Below are 18,701 nucleotides of genomic sequence, written 5' to 3' on the forward strand. Positions count from 1 at the left end.
AGACTATTTGTTGTTTCTGTTGAACGTTATTATGCTAGTACCTTTGTAATATCCCCCATTCTCACAAGAAATGAGCAAATATATATTTATATAGGCTGAATGGTTCTAGGAATGTTGCCCATCAGCTTTTGTTCAACTTGTTGAATAGCAGGATTTGCTCTAAAGTAAAATATGCAGAGATAAGTTCTTATTCATAGAATCATAGAATAGTAGGGTTGGAAGGGGCCTAGAAGGCCATCGAGTCCAACCCCCTGCTCGATGCAGGAATCCAAGTCAGAGCATCCCTGACAGATGGCTGTCCAGCCTCGTCTTGAAGGCCTCCAGTGTGGGAGAGCCCACCACCTCCCTAGGGAATTGGTTCCATTGTCGTATTGCTCTAACAGTCAGGAAGTTTTTCCTTATGTTCAGCCAGAATCTGGCTTCCTGTCACTTGAGCCCATTATTCTGTGTCCTGCACTCTGGGATGATCGAGAAGAGATCCTGGCCTTCCTCTCTGTGACAACCTTGCAAGTACTTGAAGAGTGCTATCATATCTCCCCTCAGTCTTCTCTTCTCAAGGCTAAGTGGAGATAATGAGTAAACAAAACAAAACAAAACAAAAACACCAGTAAGATGCAACCCAATCCTCCACATATTTTCTTGGAAGGAAGTTCTAGAGTCTAATGGGATTTACTCCCAAGAAAATATGCATAGGCTTGCAGCCAGTGGAGGCTGGTGGCTCCAATGTCAGTGGGGTAGTAATTCCGCTCTGGGTTTCTATCAGTCAGAACCAGTCAGAACTCTAAAGGAGCTATCCAAGATGCTTCAGAGTTCTGACTGAAACCCAGAGTGGATTGACTGCCCTACTGACATCAGAGCCACCAGCCTCCACCACTTGCAACCTTCATGTCCAATGTTCAAGAAGGAATTGGCCGGGTTGGGTTTTATTATTAGGGTTGCCAACTGGCCAAAGAAAGGAGGTAGCCTGGCCTGCTCTTGTGCCTTCAACCAAAGGTGAAGCTTTTCATAGAAAGGGGATTGAGCAGGGTCACCTGTTAATGTTTGAGGAATTAGCTGCGGCTAAAGACCCTGGATCAGAGGAGGGTAAATAAAAAGTCAGCAACCTTGTTTATGACCATGGGTTGCCTTCTACATGTGCCATTAAGTTCATCTTTGAATCCCATGCATGGCATTTGGTTTCTCTTTTTAAACCACCCTTCACCAACCTGTGGCTTGTTAACTTCCCTGTGCATGCAGGTCCTGTGCAGGGGGGGGGGGATAGCATAATTACCCTCAGCAGTGTGGCTTGTTGAGTTATGTGAACCCAGCCAGGGTTGCTTGTTGCCATGGGTAACAAGCCACCCAGAACCATAAAATAGCCCATGGGTTCTGGGTGGTTTGTTACCCATGGCAACAAGCCACCCTGGCCGGGTTCATATAACTCTACAAGCTGCACTGCCAAGGATAATTATGCTAATCCCCCTAGCATGCACGGTGGGGGAAATAAGCTTCTGTGGCTTATTTCCCCAGTCACGATCGTGCAAACCAGGCTGTTGACCATGGGAAAAGAACGGCTGCACAAATCTGCTATGTGGTTTATGAAATGTTTGGGGTGGTTATGGTTATTTTCTTTGACTGAGATGCTCTCCCTCATTTGGGCTCAGCTCTGAAGAACCACATGACTCATCCTCTGTACCCAAGAGAGAATTGGACGTGTCTTTCTCAAGGAGCAACCTCCTCTGTGCCACATTATGAAACCGGAGGCAGTTTCACAAGCAGTTTGTGATAATGGCATGAAAGGAGGATCAACTGTTGAAAGAAGAAAATGGAGGAGGAGGAGGAGACACTCTATTCGATGCAAAGAAACCCCTCGGCATGCCTGAGCTGCTATCTTATGTATACTGACTTGGGGGTAAATCCCACTGAACTCATTTAGACTTACTTCTGAGTAGATATGCATAGGACTGCACTCTAATGTAGCTTTTTGGATCCTGATGGATTGTTTAATTTTATGACGTTATTTAAAGCCAGTAAACTACTGCAACAGCATTTCCTGGAAATAGTGCAACCTTTTTCTGGGGGCAGCAACCCAGAGCTGAGCCATGGAAACCTTTTGTGTTTCCTCCTCTTTGTTGTTCTTATTTCACAATATTGCTATTGTTAGCCTGCAAAAGGAAGCTGAACTAAGTTCAGAAAAATAAGCTACCTTTCACCATCAGCCCATCCCTGCTCTTGCAAACATTTGGAATAAGTAACAGCAGGCCTTGCATACACACAGGGCATCTTTGGGTTCCAGAGTTACTGCCAGTAGACAATACTGAGCTAGATGGGGGGCCAAGGGTCTAACTCGGTATTAGGCAGCTTCCTATGTCAGCCGAACAAACAAGCCACATCAAAAAATACAGCACAACCCCAGTTTCTTCGTAACACCTTCTCTCCAAAATTGGGTTGAGCTCATGGTTTTTAGCCTACTAAAGCTTGCAAAATGAGCCATTCCCACACTTACAACACTGTGTAAATCAGGAGTAGAAGAGTCATGGGCTGCTGAGCTTATATACAAACCAAGTAAGCAAGGCTGCTCAAAGTGGAATCTAAACAATCAGGTTTCAGCAGTGGGTTTGATAATAGATGAATCATTCTTTCCATTGATGACATTGGCCCTGTACCTTCTCACTGGAAAAACAAGACATGCTAAATAGCTACCAAGATAAGGTTTAGCAACCAGAGATACTAGATACTAATATCAGAAGTTTGTGGTTCAATAGCATCCTGACTGTGCTATGTGATATGGACATATGATTTGAAGCGGCCCAGAGTTTGTTTTGCAGTAGAGAGCTATTCAAATCCTTTATTTATTGAAAACATACCAAGAAAAAAAGAAAGAAATCAAGAGGACCATCTTGCTTCAAAGCAATGTGCTAAAACAATACTTTGACCAGATGTTCCTGCAGTGATGCTGAGTGTATGATTTGGGGTGGCCCAAAGCTTATTTTGGGAGGGGCCATAGCTCAGTGGTAGAGCAGTTGCTTTGCATGAAGAAGGTCCCAGGTTTGATCCCCGGCTTCTCCAGGTAGGGCAGGAAAAGCTCTTGCCTGAAACTCTGGAGAGCCAGTGCCAGTCAGTGTTGATAATTCTGGGCTAGACAGACCCATGGTCTGACTCGGTATAAGGAAGCTTCTCATGTTCCTATGTTTGTGGTGCAGAGCTGTCCAAATCCAAGTTCCCTATTTAGGCTGCATCTTTTCCTTTGAACCAGAGAAGGAACTAGGGACTGCAAATATAAACTCTAGGAACCATCTTAACCCTCATCCGTAACCTGAAGTAGAAAGTTCTCTGCAGCTTTACTGCAACAGCAAAACAATATTAGATAGTTCAACACTAGGCTCAAATGCACAGGCACATTTTAAAGCGTTCTAGTTATCACTTGGAAAACACCCTCCCCCTTTCAGTTAATGTGCATTGTCCCTATTCGCTGTTTGTTTTTCCCCAATTTAAACAACAGCATGCCCCCTCTAGCTAGCGCAGGAAAAGACACTGCTCCATTTGTCCTTCTCAGATGGTTCCCTGCAACAGGATTGATATGCAATCGCACATGAATACTTCTGGCCTATTTCACCACCATTTCCTTCACCACCTTTCTGCTCGCCAGTGAAACTGACAGGATCAAGGGAGAAGCACTGTCAGGTTCAATGAATAGCAGGGGGTAGCAAAAAGAAATTTGTGTTGGTGAAATTGACAACCTTGTCAGTTTCACCATATTGCTGAGGGGGTGAATGTTCATTCTAAAAGGCGGTTTATAAATCTTTTAAGGGTGCTGTCCTATGCATGTTTTCACAGGAAAAGGTCCTACTAGCTGGGGAATGCTGGAAGTTTTCTGGCTGACTTGTAGGGCTTTTTTTCTGTCTAAAGCGTAAGATTGCACCCTAGGTAATAAATCTGCTTTGGTGAAACTGACGTAATTTTTCCAACACATGGAAGGAGAGGTTAAAATATATACCTGGAGTAGGTTGGATGGAGCCATTCCCAAATGTGTATAATTCTGTGAAAAGAAAGGTGAGTGGATGACTAAGGAAGTGCTTCACTTCTACACACACACACACACACACACACACGGAATGATTATAATTTATTTATTTATAATAATTTAGAATTATTAATTTGATTATATTCCCACCTTTATGTATGGCCCACTGACCAATTAAAAACCTCATAAAACACAGTTAAAACCACATGTACGTCCTTCATAAGCCCAGTTCAGGCATTCACCCATGAAGAAAGGAACATAAACAGAGAAGAATCAGGGTTGTGTACAGCTAAATACTTGAAGGTTCCGATACACATTATATATGCTCTTCCCTTTACCCAGAGCACAGTTGCACATATGGGAGCCTACAGACATTCAGGTGTACATATATGAGTTCTGTACTAATTGGGCCCTGGGACCAAGGCCAGTGTGGTGTAGTGGTTAGAGTGTTGGACTGGGACTTGGGAGATCCAGGTTCTAGTCCCCACTTGGCCATGACTCTCACTGGGGGACACTGGGCCGGTCATTGACTCTCAGCCTAACCTACCTCACAGAGCTGTTATGGAGATAAAATGGAGAGAAGGACCACGTAAGCCACCTTGGGTTCCTTGCCAGAGCCCGGGGTGTGTGGGGGAGCAGGATATAAATGCAACAATAAAATAAATCCATCCATGGATGTGTTCATGTATCAGGGTTACTCATGCATGCCAGCAGCAGACAAAGGTACAAAAGGGCTTATGCAGCACTTGTGTGGAATCTGTCTAAGAGAAAAGCATCTACAATTTCTGGCCCTTTTCACTTCCATAGGGTTTGACTGCCATGCCCTAGAAAGCTATCCATGAGAGGGATATGGTGTATATTAATGCTGGGTCTTTTACTGCCTTTCTATGTTCAATGTATTTAAGAGGTGCAGGGACTCAAACCTGCCCACAAACTTTGAACCACTACCACAGATCACACACAGTAAGAAAAGTCATCTTGGCCTGATGTAAACACCCAGGGGTGTGGAAAGAGGAAATACTTTGCACATGCTCAGAGGCACTCAGATGTCCAATCAGCCTTCCTTTGTTGTCTTACTCACTGTATGAACTTTTAGACTGTAAGCTGTTTGCAGGCAGGGATTTGCTTTTGTTGTGGTTGCATGTGAAACTCTGCAAATTGCTTTATGCTTTGGTGGTGCTATATGTATGTCTATATAGACATAAAAGCCGAGCTCCCAAACATTCTCCGTCAAGCTCCGGGGTGACCAGAGGACCAAGGACAGAGCTATGGTGATGAGAGGTTGGCTTGGTTCTCAATGATTCCTGCCACAGCAAATCCTTGGAAGGGCAAATCCTCAGCTGCACTGATGGATGGGGGCATGCAACTGGGTCCATCCCTGCCACAGCCTAATAAATCCTGTTGTCCATGTCTCTCTTTACCCCCATATCATGCATTAGCATTTTGAAAATTCTTGGATGGGGTTGCACTCCCCCTGAAGGAGCAGATTCATAGCTTGGAGGTTCTCCTTGAGCCATCTTTGTCACTTGAAGCTCAGGTAGCCTCAGTGGCACGGAGTGCCTTCTACCAGCTTCGGTTGGTGGCCTAGCTATGCCCCTATCTGGACAGGGATAACCTGGCTTCAGTTGTCTGTGCTCTGGTAATCTCCAAGTTAGATTACTGCAATGCACTCTGCGTGGGGCTGCCTTTGAAGATGGTTCAGAAGCTGCAGCTCGTGCAAAATGCAGCAGCCAGATTGATAACGGGGACCAGAAGGTCCGAACATATAAGACCAACTCTGGCCCACTTGCAGTGGCTGCCTGTATGTTTCCGAGCCCGATTCAAGGTGCTGGTTTTGACCTCTAAAGCCTAACATGGCTTGGGACCACAATACCTGACGGAGCGCCTCTCCTGACACAAACCTACCCATACACTATGCTCAACATCTAAGGCCCTCCTCCAGCTGCCTACACTGAGGGAAGCTCTGAAGACAGTGGCAAGGGAGAGGGCCTTCTCGGTGGTGGCCCCCAAATTACGGAATGATCTCCCCAACGAGGCCCGCCTGGTGCCAACATTATTATCTTTTCAGCGCCAGGTTAAGACCTTTCTCTTCTCCCAGGCATTTGGCAGCATATAAGTTTTAATTGATCCTGGAATGTCTTAGGGTTATGGTTGTTTGTTTTTGAGATTGTTTGTTTGAAGTTGTTTTAGCTATATGTTTCTTTTGTATATATTGTCTGTTCATGTGTTTTTTATGTAAATGGTTTTTAATCTCTGTATACTGTATTTTTTTAAATGTTTTTAATCTTTGTAAACCACCCAGAGAGCTTTGCCTACTAGGCGGTATAGAAATGTAAATAAGAATAATAGTAATAGTAATAATAATGTCTGCAGTGGTCTGTTTATACATTTTTTATGTAAATGGTTTTGCACTTTGCATATTTTTAATGGTCTTTAATCTTTGCGAACTGCCTAGAGAGCTTCGGCTATGGGGCGGTACAAACGTATAAGAAATGAGACGAAATGAATCAAGAGCAGGTCGTGGGGCTAGGAGCGAGAGTCCACCCGCACCCGCCCGGATCCAATTAAGGCTTTGCTGCAGGAAGACTTCACACGGTCGACGTCGAGAGAGGCTCCCCGGCGCCTGTTTCCACGCCTGGAGCTGGGGGGTGGGGGGGCTGTCTCTTTAAGAGAGGGGGCGGGGCTCTTGGGGGGGCAAATTGGGGGAAACGACGGGCGGGGGGGGGGGCGAGCGCGCCTGCCCAAAGCAGAATTCCTTTCGCTGGGCTCCGATCCATTCAGAAATCCGTGCTCGCGAAATAAATACCCTTTCCTTTAAATAAGGAGCCCTCCCTGTCGATGATGAAATAGCAGAAAACAAACCCGAAGGACTCGAAAGAGGAGGGGCGGGCGCGCCGATCGGATGGCTCGGGCGAGGGGCGCACGTGTGGCCACGGGAAGGAGGGAAGCGGGGCTGGGGCGCCAGCCGCCGCCGCCAGCACCTCGGCGAAGGCAGAAGCAGGAGGAAGAGGAGGAGGAGGGGGGGGAGGAGGAGGAGGAGTGACGCGGGAAGGCGAGCCTGCAGCTTGCCCAGGAAGCGGCCGCGGTCCCCGCAGCCGCGCCGCCCCTCGCGCGCGCAGCAGCCGCGCCAGCCCTCGCTCGGACCTGGTCTTGGGGGGCGCGGCGGCGGCGGCGGCCGCCTCTTTCGCCTGCCCCGCGCGCGTCGTGGTATGCGATGGCCGCATGACCGCTCGGCCCCGCCAGCTCCCGCCGCGCACCATGGCTGCGAAGGAAGACCTGTACAGCAAAGTCACCCCCCGGAGGAACAGGCAGCCCCGGAGCGGGACGATCAAGCACGGCTCTGCCCTGGACATCCTCCTCTCCATGGGGTTCCCCAAAGCCAGAGCGTGAGTTAGGCCAGGGAAGCGGCGGGCGGGCTGGGCGTGTGTGTGTGTGTGTGTGTGTGTGTCGGGGGGGGGTTGGCTTTTCTCCTCCCGATCTGGTGTCTTGTGCGTCGAGGAAACCGGGGGAGGGGGGAAGAGAGAGAGGTTGAGTCATGCCTTTTCTTCCGAGAGCGCTGCCAAAGAGGAGCAAAGATTTCGGAGCCTCATTGCCATCCGGAGAGGAGCGCGGCGGAGAGCAAGCAAGCCGGGCCGGGGGCGGGGTGGGGCGGGGGTCGCGGTTCGCCTCCCGGCGGTTTCGCGGACCGCGCTTTGTATCTTCGCCGCTTCGGAGAGCGACGTTGTGATGGCGAGAGAGCGGGGCGGCTATGGGATGGGATGTCAGCGCTTTCGCTCTTGCCAGGGTGTCGCTGACGTCTTGCTGACGGTGCTTTTATTAATTTGCCCAGGCTGTTTAAAGGGGGCTGCTACCCTTTCTTCTTCTTCTTCCTCCCCCGCCCCGGCCCCCTCCGCCTTGTGCCTCGGCTTCGCCATCCGGAGCTGCAGCAGAAATGCCAAGGCCGATCACACCCACCGCAGTGCCTTCGGCAGCTGTGCCTTGTGCATCGCGTTTCTTTCCCCAGGGAAGAAGCGCTCAGGAGCTCTGGGGGCTCGAGCGATGCAAAGGGGCTGGGAGCGAAGGTGAATCCCCCGTGTGAAGGGGGAATAGAATCGTGCACTCCCGTCCCGTGCCGCTGTCCTCCTCTCCTCCTCCTCTGACGGCATCTTAAGCAGGAGCTTGCAAGCGAGACGAAAGCTGTTTGGTCAGTGTGTAGGTGATGAAACAGCCTATTCAGAGGACCTGGGAGAAATGGCCAGGCCTCAGTGTTGGAATCGGTTATTCTCTAGTGGAGAATAGATGGTGGGGCTCATAGGTAGAACACGTCCGCCTGGTATCTTAGGAACAGAGTAAGCTGCCATATGCTGAGTCAGACCATGGGTCCATTGGGAGCAGTATTGTCGACACAGACCGGCAGCGGCTCTCCAGGGTTTCAGGTCGGGATGCAATGGATTCAAATGAGTTTGGATATCTATGAAACCGACCTGCGTATTCCACAGCGGACCAGGTTTTCCCGAGTCAGGCAGATTCGGCGGAATTGCGAACTGGTTTTTCACTTGGGGGTGGGATTTACAATAATTCACCAGTGCACATTACCACTAATGTGTACTTGTCCTAATGCACATTAGCACAAGTAGAACAAAATTCTCGTAAAAAAAATCTCATTCCGTCTGCCACTTATTGACGGATTGTAAGACACCTCACAATCCACAAATCGCAGACAGAACGGCCTTAACAAAACCCATACATCCCTAGTTTCAGGCAGGATTCCTTCCTAGCTGTACGTGGAGATGCCAGGGATGGAACCTGGCCTTCTGTATGCAAACTGGGTGCGCTGCCGCTGAGCTACATCACTTCTCCTAGTCTCCCCTATCACCAACTGGGCAGGTGATTTGCATGGGTCATAACTACTGCTAAAGAGGCAGAGGAGCACAGCTTAAAAAAGTGGCAGCCTGACTGATCCCAGTCCAGATGTTGGAAACCTAAGTAGGCAGGTTAAAAATAATGCCCCCGAAGACCTCTGCTTCAAAGTTGGCAATACATGGGGGGAGCCATCCGACTCTACATAAAGGAGCTCTTTATAGCCACCTTCCCCAACCTGGTGCCCTCCAGATGTTGGGCTACAACTTCCAGTATCCTCGTGCCAGCCATGCTGGGAGTTGCATCCTAACACATCTGGAGGACACCAGGATGAAGAAGACTGCCTCACACACATGTTCATTACCTGTTGTTGCTAGCAATGAAGTTTTCAACCTCCATTCCTGACTTTGAGAGAAGGAGAGAGAAAGAGAGAGAGAGAAGCTACAGAAGGATTTGTAAAACCACCCCTGTAATTTTGGCCTGCCAGCTAATCCTGATTTGAAATTATGCTCATGTGGGCAGTTGTTCTCGAGAGGCTTCAATAACTGGAGAAGAAATGAATGGCATGTGTATCAAGTCGTTCAAACCAGGCCGTTCAGAAACTTCTTTTCTTTGTGTGTGTGTGTGTGTGGGGGGGGTATTCCAAGAGCCTTTGCTTTTCTTAAACCATCAGTGTCTGTCTGAGTGTGTGTTGGGACATCATGTCTAGTTTGTGACATTCCTTGTTTTAAGATGAAATTAAACTAAGAAGGAATTGTGGGGGAGGCTAGACCTGCTTAGCTTTTCCTTTTGTAATTGATTTATCCGGATCCAACACACTATACCAGCCTCATTATTATTATTTTTTGAAACAGCATATTACATGTGGGATTATTTTTAAATTGGCAGTGGACTTCCATGGCTTACTGCAGACTTGGAAAAATATTTCAAATTCCTACACACTGTCATCCATTTTTTTTTTTTTTGGAGGCATTCATAAAAAAGGCAGAATAAAATATTCTGCATTTCTGGGAGCTTGGCTGGTTTCAAGCCAAATGAGCCAAACATTATTCTCTTCCCCAGCCCTATTTACAGTGCAGTCTTATCCATGTCTACTCAGAAGACTCATGTCTACTGAATGCAATGGGGTTATTCCCAGGAAGGTGATTATTGTAGCCTTAGTGGCCATGGTACCCTCACCGTTTCAAGGTTCATTTCTATTGCCCCACTTCAATTCCTTTATGTGTTTCAATTATCTAGAGCCATATCTAGATGCTGATATCTATTGTTGAAACACAACAAACACAACACAACAATGTGATGTGGCTGCAAAAAAGGCAAATGCTATTTTGGGCTGCATTCATAGAAGCATCGCTTCCAAATCCCGGGAAGTACTAGTTCCCCTCTACTTAGCACTGGTTAGGCCTCATCTGGAGTACTGTGTCCAGTTCTGGGCACCACACTTTAAGAAGGATGCAGACAAACTGGAGAGGGTTCAGAGGAGGGCAACAAAGATGATCAGGGGACTGGAAACAAAGCCCTATGAAGAGAGACTAAAAGAACTGGGCATGTTTAGCCTTGAGAAGAGAAGACTGAGGGGAGATATGATAGCACTCTTTCAAGTATTTGAAAGGTTGTCACAGAGAAGAAGGCCAGGATCTCTTCTTGATCATCCCAGAGTGCAGGACACGGAATAATGGGCTCAAGTTACAGGAAGCCAGATTCCGGCTGAACATCAGGAAAAACTTCCTGACTGTAAGAGCAATACGACAATGGAACCGATTACCTGGGGAGGTGGTGGGCTCTCCCACACTGGAGGCCTTCAAGACGAGGCTGGACAGCCATCTGTCAGGGGTGCTCTGACTTGGATTCCTGCATTGAGCAGGGGGTTGGACTCGATGGCCTTGTAGGCCCCTTCCAACCCTACTATTCTATGATTCTATGATTCTATGATTCTATGAACACTTGTAAATTGCTTGTAAAGGAATGATCAGCTTGGATGGAAATGTACTATTCTGTCACTGCAGAGATGCAAGGTTTTAATTGCATGGCTGTACATTACCCAGTTCTCACATCCGAAATATATTTTAATTCAGCCTTCAACTGAGTTCACAAGTATACACGCACACTCTTGTTCAGAAATCCGTAACTGAAGCTGAAATAGACTGGATTGTAAATAATGGGTTGGATCCAGATTAATTAATTGGAGTAGACCCACTGAAATCAATAAGACTTAGTTATGATTAACTGAAGTCTCATTGATTTCAGTGGGTCTACTCTGACTACATCTGGATTCAACCCATTGGAAATAAGAGCTCAGATCTGGAGGATGTATCATCGCTCTCCAGTCCCACACCCTAAAATGCAGGATGCTGAACTTCAAAACAGGGAGTGATCCAACAAGGACATGTTGAGGAATTAGTTAATTAGTGTGCTGGTGAGACTCTGTAAAGCTAATGAGGGAAGGTATTTATAAATAGAAGCCAAATGTGAGTTGCTTTTTGCCGGGGGAGACAGTCAAGGAGATCTAGCAGGTTAGCGAAGAGCGAAGCTTTCTACCCAGAACTTGAGTAGATCAGGACATGCTTTTCCTAGAGTTTGCCTATACAGGTAAGAAGCAGAGGTATATTGTTGTTGTTGTATCATTAACCTGAGATGATAAACTCCATTTACACGAGCATATGCTGAGATAACTTCTGTCTGCACGAGTAAACGATTCCATAATTTTTCAGCCAGACTTTATTACAGAGCACAACACTCCGGGAGTGCAAGCATCTTGTACTTCATTTTGGCTGCTGCTGTAATTTACTTGTGAAAGAAGCATGGTATGATGACATTATCGAGGACTCTTATCAGAGCATCTTTGAGGGTGTGAATTCCAGCTCCTCCTTTCCCCTTCCTTAATAGAAAGGTGACTCCTGGCACAGTTCATTGCTACTTGGACGGAACCAGGAACAATGTGCCCAGAGATAATCCACATCCTCTGGAAAACCTCAGTTCTGTGACCTGAATAAAGGGGGGGGTGTGTGTTTGCATCATTTATCTTTATTTTGCACAATTTTTGTTTTGCTTGCCATCGGAGGTGTGGACAGAGGGCACAGAGGCCCCGCCGAAGCTCCTGTAAATCCTGTCTGGTCCACCCTTCCGGCTCCTGACCTCAGCAGTCATTGCCCACACACTTCAGCATGCCTTCGCTGCTGCGGCTGGGCTAGCATGGCTACAATGCCACTGATAGAACTTCTGTAGCATCTTTCATTGTCGGTGGATGCAGTAGTTTGCAACACTGTTGGTCTACATGCTCAGCTGCCGGACACGGAGGGTGGAGAATTCGAGTGATATGCGGGCATGTGTAAACTGGGCCTTGGTAGAAGGTTCACACAGTCTGAGTCTGGGAGGAATGTTTTGCCCAAACCAGATTAATCAGTGAACCTGAGATGGGTGTGTGTGTATCCTGCAGTTTGTGGCTTGTCTCACTTCCTTATTTTGAGCTATTTGCCGTGCCAGTGATGCACTGTGATCGGGATTGGGTGAGCAGATACATGGCGGGACTTGCTGTGGCTAGAAGGGCAAAACCTTGGCTACATGTGCAGCTGCCTCTCGTGGGCAGCTAGAGAACTGCAGTTTGGAGCTTCAAAGTATTCTCAGGCTCTAGTCTGGTCCTGCTGCCCACTGGGTCCTCCCAGGCAGGAAATGCTATAAAGGCTTCCTGCTTTGGCTGAAACCTTACCTGAACAACAGCCTCCCTGGCTCTGGGGCATTTTGGCATGTTCCTTGGCTCTGCCTCCCCACTGCGTTCCTTGGCTCTGATTCTCTGGCATGGCTCCTGGCTCCCCTTAAACTTATGTCTACAGCTTGGGTCCGACAGTTGTCCTGCCTCAGAGCCAGGCTTGAGTTCAGTAGCCTTTTAGTTCCTTCCAACTCTCTGATTCTAAACTCCGAAAGTCTTCAGAGCTAGCTTTAATTCCTCATTCGCTGATTTGAATCTCCCACCTCCTTTGTCGAGTTCTGAAAAAGAAGACTTTGTACAGATTTCCCACTTCCCGTTTTTCTTCTGTGAAAATACAGCTTCAACTCAGCTATGAGATTTTCGCTCATTTATTATCTCCTGTTGGTTGTTTTTTTTTTGGGGGGGGGTGTTTTTTTAAAGCACGGGTGTTGAACCTCTTTCAGCCTGAGGGCTGGATTTAATTTTGAAAAAGCTCTCAGGGGTGGGGTGGGAGGAAGACAAAAGGGGTAAGGCTAGACAAATACCAGCATATTGCAGTTTAAGGATGCAATCCCATGTAGGACATTTTTCTTTCTAAACATACAACTCCCAGCATGCCCCAGCCAGCAAATGATAGTTGGTTCATGGTGATGGCAAAAGCCCTGTAGGCTGGTCCTTTAAGCTCTTGGCCGCCCTCTTGGAACTGATTGCAGGTGGTGCCACTGAAGCCCAATGTGGGTGTCCGAAGTCATCTCTACAAATCTTGTTCACAATGATGACCACATTCAATGGCCTATGAAATGGAAGGACCGCATATTATCATCATCGTCATCATCATCCCACCTTTCTTCCTCTTCAAGGAACTCAAGGCGGCTCACATAGTTCTCCTCCTCTCCATTTTGTCAGTGACTGGCCCAAAGTCACCCAGCGAGCTTCATGGTCGAGTAGGGACTAGAACCTGGATCTCCCGAATCCCAGTCCAGCACTCTAACCACTACACCACTCTTGAGCACTAAGGGCTGTGCTTGCAAGACCACAGTTTATCTTGCAAGGCCACAGTTTACTTGCATTTTTTAGGGTTGAAAGGTTTTTGAGTTAACTCTGTTAATGATACCAGAATAGGCCTAGAAATATGATCGGGGGCGAGGGGGGGGGCTTTGCATTTGGGGAGGTTTCTTCTGTTTCCCCCTTGGTTCGCTTCCCTTCTGGGCATTCAGCACATGTTGGCAATATTCCACATCCTGTCTGCCGCCACAAGGACTAGAATGTACAACTCCTTTAAAAAAAAAAAAAAAGCAATATACATTGTTTTTCAAGAACCTTATGAGCCACCCAGATTTATCACAGGCAGAAAAAGTGTTATATTGCCCCGGTGCTGGCATAGAGGAAGAGAGCTGTGGGCTTTCAGTTCCAGAACCGGGTCTTGATCATATGTTCAAGCTAGAGGCAAACTGACATACTGAGCTATTTCTCCACTGAGCAAATTTTGAGTAGTTGGGAATGCATGGAAGTACTCCTAAACATATTCCATTTTTCAGAAGTAATTTCTCCCATACACCAAGGCACTAAGGAGCTATTAATTATGCTTTCCTAGCTGTCCAAACATTTTTAAAAATCAAGGTTTTGGTGCGTCTCTACTGCAAAATTGCAAATCCAAGTCACGGTTGGCACTTTTTGGACCACTTCTCGGTTGACAGGAGCCTTGAAGGCGACCAGGCGCCTTTTCTTCTTTGATAAGAAAATGCAGGGAGGGTGTGGAGCAGAAGGACAAAGCAGACAGCTGGGAGAGACCAAATATATGCCTTTTGTCAGGTGTTCCCCTAGGAGATTGGAGCAGTCTTGCAAGAAACAGACCCAAATACAAAGTGCTGTTGTTTAGAAAAGGGCTTCCAAAGGCTTAGGCAAACAAACAGCAGAATGTAGAGTTCACATTTAAGAAGAAGAAACAAATGGGCTGGGGGTTTAGAATGGCTCTTCATGCTTTTTTTCCTTTTACCCAAAGACAAGTGAGTCATATTTCGTCTCCTAAGTAGCTTGCAATAAATATGAGAGACTGCACTCAATCTTTTTTAATGTGCTTAGCTTTCTTGTGCCAGTCCTTTAGTTTTGTCAATTTCTACTAGCTTAAACAAGAAGAAGTTTCTTTTGCAAAGAGGGGAAAATCCCAAACACCCCCCCCCCTCTAATGGTTAGGAACAAACATAAGTAAAACATATCAAGTGGGCGTTAAAGTGCCACAAGGGAGATCTGGGCTACAATCCTAAACATACAGAGGTAGTGTGGTCAACTTAACAAGACTGCAATCGTATGCACGCTTACCTGGGAGTAAGCGCCACTGAACACAGTAGGACTTACTCTTGAGTAAACATGCGCAGCAGGGCTAAGCTGTGAGCCTGGAATTCCTTATTTAAACCTAGCCTCTGCCATTAACTCATTTTGGTGGCTTTAGGACCAAACTAGATGTGACGATGAGCCAATATGGCGTAGTTGGACTGGGACTCGGGAGTTGTGGGTTCTAGTCCCCACTCAGCCATGAAGCTCATTTGGTGACTTTGGGCCAGTCACTGACTCGCAGCCTAACCTACCTCACAGGGTTGTTGTGAGGATAAAATGGAGAGAAGGAGGACCATGAAAGACACCTTGGGTTCCTTGGAGCAAAAAACGCATGATATAAATATCATCATCATGTCATTAACCTTTGCATGGTTAAAAACAAACAAACACACATATAGCCAAGGTAGAGAGTGAGCTAGATTGGGAGAAAAGTGTAAGGGGGGGGGCTTTAATCTTTTTGGTCCTGGACCACGTTTCAGGGGCTTCCCACGCTTCCTCTCTGCCATGGGTGGAAAGCTTCTACTAGTGCCAATGGATGCTTTCCTCTCAGGGCAAATAGTAGGCACAGCCACAAATAAGGACCATGATGGAGGCAAAGGGTTAAAGGGTTAGGACCCCCACTCTACAATCCCTAACTGATTTACCCCTCCTATGGCACCTATTTCTAAACTTCAAAAAAAAAAAAAAATCACATAGCGGGCCATTATTCCAAGCCAGAATGGAAATAGCCATTCTCTCTGGGAATGATGGGAGTTGCCATTCAACCCGTTTTGGAGTGGGGGGAACCAGGTTGGGAAAGGCTGACCTAGAGTATTAGACTAGGACTGGGGAGACCTGGGTTCAAATTCCCGCTTGACCATGAGACTCCCTGAGTGACCTTGGGTTGTCACTAATTCTTGGCCTAACCTACCTCATAGGGCTGTTGTTAGGATAAAATTGTGCATGGTTCCTCTCCCCCCCCCCCCCAATGCATCAACCTCCTTCTAGGAAAAGGCAGGATATAAATGTAGTCAACAAATAAATAAAATAATATATTTTTAAAAAAATTCCGGGCTGCCTTTCAGGGCAGAAGCCCTCCCAAGACAGCTCACAGCAATAAAATACATAAAACAGTTAAAATATTTAAAGTGATAAAAACATAAACACAATAAAATAGTGATAAAAACAACAATAAAACCCAACAATAAAACCAGTTATTAAGAGAAGGGCCATGGTGAAATAATACGTTTTCAAGGCCTTCTTAAAAGCCTGTAATGACGGAGCATGGAGACCTCCAATGGCACCTTGTTCCAAAGGAGTGGGGCCACTGCAGAAAAGGCCCTCTCACATGCAGTCACCCACCTAACTGCTTTCACAGGTGGGCAGATGTGAAGGGCCTGCAGGCAGGCTGATATGGGTGAAGGCAGTCCTTTAAGTAACTTGGTCCCAAACCATTTAAGGCTTTAAAGGTCAACACCAGCACTTTAAATTGGGCCTTCAGAAACACACTGGTAATCAGTGCAGCTGGTACAGTATAGGCATTATGTGATCAAATTGCCTCACCTCCACCAATACTCAGGCAGCCATATTCTGCACCAGCGGAAGTTTCCAAACCATCTTCAAAAGCAGCCCCATGTACAGCACATTACAGTAGTCCAGCCTGGACATGACTAGTGTCCTCTACCAGCAAGGTCTGTCCTCTACCAGCCTAATCTAGTTTGGCCCTTTACCAAGCCATTTTCTCTCAGTCTTGATGTCCTGTCTACAAAATGGGGATAATAGTATTGACCTACTTGTACAGTTAGTGCATGCAAAGTGCTTTGAACACTTTAAAGCACTGTATAAATGCTGATAATGATCATAATTGCTGTTCCATTGTCCCAGGAAGTAATTTCCCACTTAATTCAATGGGAGTTGCTTTTAAGTAATCATGTTTCGGACCTGACTGTAAAACGAGTTCTAATGTGAATTAGTGCAAATCCCCCACAGAAGTGAAAAGCCAGTCTGCAAGTCCGTGGAATCTGTGTGACTTGGAAAAAGCCAGTCCACTGTGACATCCACAGGGCAGATTCATAGAAATCTGAACTCGTTTCAGGCTGTTGTGGATTTCTCTGACATCCCTAGCCCTGCCTGACCTGCTGCCCTTGCTAAGCCTCTGAGCAAGATGGTATCTTACTTTTATGTGCCAACTTGAAAATCATCTTTAATGATTCCATACTAAAATGAGCATCTTATATTACTTTAACTGTCAATATTGTGCCCACTTTATGTCTCTGTCTTGATTGGCCCGTCACCCACCCACCCCCGTTAGATCCTTCGTAGATTATTACACTATCAATGGCTACTAGTCATGATGGCTATATATTATCCCCAGTGTTAGAGGCCGTATGCCTCTTAATGCCAGTAGCTTGAGAACACAAGCAGGAGGGTGCTGTTGTGCTTGTGTCCTGTGTTTGGCCTTCCTATTGGGACATCTGGTTGCCCACTGTGGGAGCAGAATGCTGGGAGTAGACTTTGGTCTGATGCAACACAGCTCTTCTTATGACTACAGATGTTTGTTTGTTCTTTCCTTAAACTCAATTACTAATTTAGTAATTAAATTAGTTACTAATTTACTAATTTGGGGGGGTCCATACGCTGGGGCTTTATGAAAACTAAAACCTAGCACAACGCTTTGGCAAATAGCTGGAATCATTAAGTGGTCTAGCTCATGTACATGCAATTCCTCGTTCCTGCCATTGTAGCAGTGGCCGCTGCTCAGGAGTGTTTTGCACCTGGGTTGGAATGAGCCCACAGGGAAGTGCGGAAGGGATGGAAAAGCCACATGGTGAAACTGAACAGGGGCTGTGTAGTTGAGATAGCAGCTGTAAGGGGAAGAAAACCGTGACAAGTGGAGGTGCAGTTTGGAGCCACATTCCAGGGTGATGGTGTCACTCTTCATTAGAAATTGTGATCATCTGAAATGGAAGGTTTAGGGCACAGTCCTATGCACGTTTAGACAGAAAAAAGTCCTCCAACTCCCAGCAAGCCCCAGAAAAAAAGTTTTACAACTCCCAGCATGCCCCAGAAAAAAAGTCCTCCAACTCCCAGCAAGCCCCAGAAAAAAAGTTTTACAACTCCCAGCAAGCCCCAGAACAAAAGTCCTCCAACTCCCAGCAAGCCCCAGAACAAAAGTTTTACAACTCCCAGCAAGCCCCAGAACAAAAGTTTTACAACTCCCAGCATGCCCTAGCCAGCATGGCTGGCTAGGGCTTGCTGGGAGTTGGAGGACTTTGTTCTGACTAAATGTGCATAGGACTGTGCCCTCAATTTTTTTTAAAAAAAAATGTGTTATATGGTAAAGCATGAGGTTGCCAGGATGTGTTGCATATATTACATCAACCTTGACATTTTTACAACTACAATTTTCATCTAGTCCAGCCCCATTTGATGGAGGAAATACAGAGCTACAGCTTCCTCCAAGAGATAGCTGTACAGCCTCTACCTGAAGACCTCCAGTGAGGGAGAGCCCACCCTTACCCCACCCCTGGGCTTCCGGGTGAAACATCTCTTCCCATTAAAATGTTTTCCTGCTGTTCAAACTGAAATCTTCCCTCTTGTAACTTTAAGCCTTCAGTTCTTGTCTTGCCTGCTGGGGCACCAGGGAACCATTTGGTCCATTTGGCTTAGTATGTGCTGGGCTTCCCCATCCTGGTGCCCTCCAAATACAGCTCCCATCATCCCCAGCCAGCATGGCCAGCAGCTGGGGATGATGGGGATTGTAGGTCAAAACATCTGGAGGACAGCAGGTTGGAGAAGTCTGGACTTCACTGTCTGGTGGCAACTCTCCAGGGTTTCAAATAGGAGATTTTCCCAGCCTTA

At 46.7% G+C, this 18,701-nt stretch overlaps 1 protein-coding gene across 1 annotated transcript in view; it reads left to right on the forward strand.

The window, feature by feature from the left end:
* The first annotated feature begins 6,882 nt into the window (after window positions 1-6,882).
* The window catches only part of UBASH3B (ubiquitin associated and SH3 domain containing B), a 100,901-nt gene continuing 89,082 nt past the window's right edge, over window positions 6,883-18,701 (forward strand). Inside the window, exon 1 of the mRNA XM_084803606.1 lies at window positions 6,883-7,389. Coding sequence (XP_084659732.1) covers window positions 7,226-7,389 — 164 coding nt within the window. The 5' untranslated portion in view covers window positions 6,883-7,225. The remainder of the gene's footprint in view (window positions 7,390-18,701) is intronic.

Source organism: Heloderma suspectum, chromosome 6, assembly GCF_057233095.1.
Source record: "Heloderma suspectum isolate Gila_16-S chromosome 6, 16-S_ref, whole genome shotgun sequence".
Lineage (NCBI taxonomy): Eukaryota > Metazoa > Chordata > Lepidosauria > Squamata > Helodermatidae > Heloderma > Heloderma suspectum.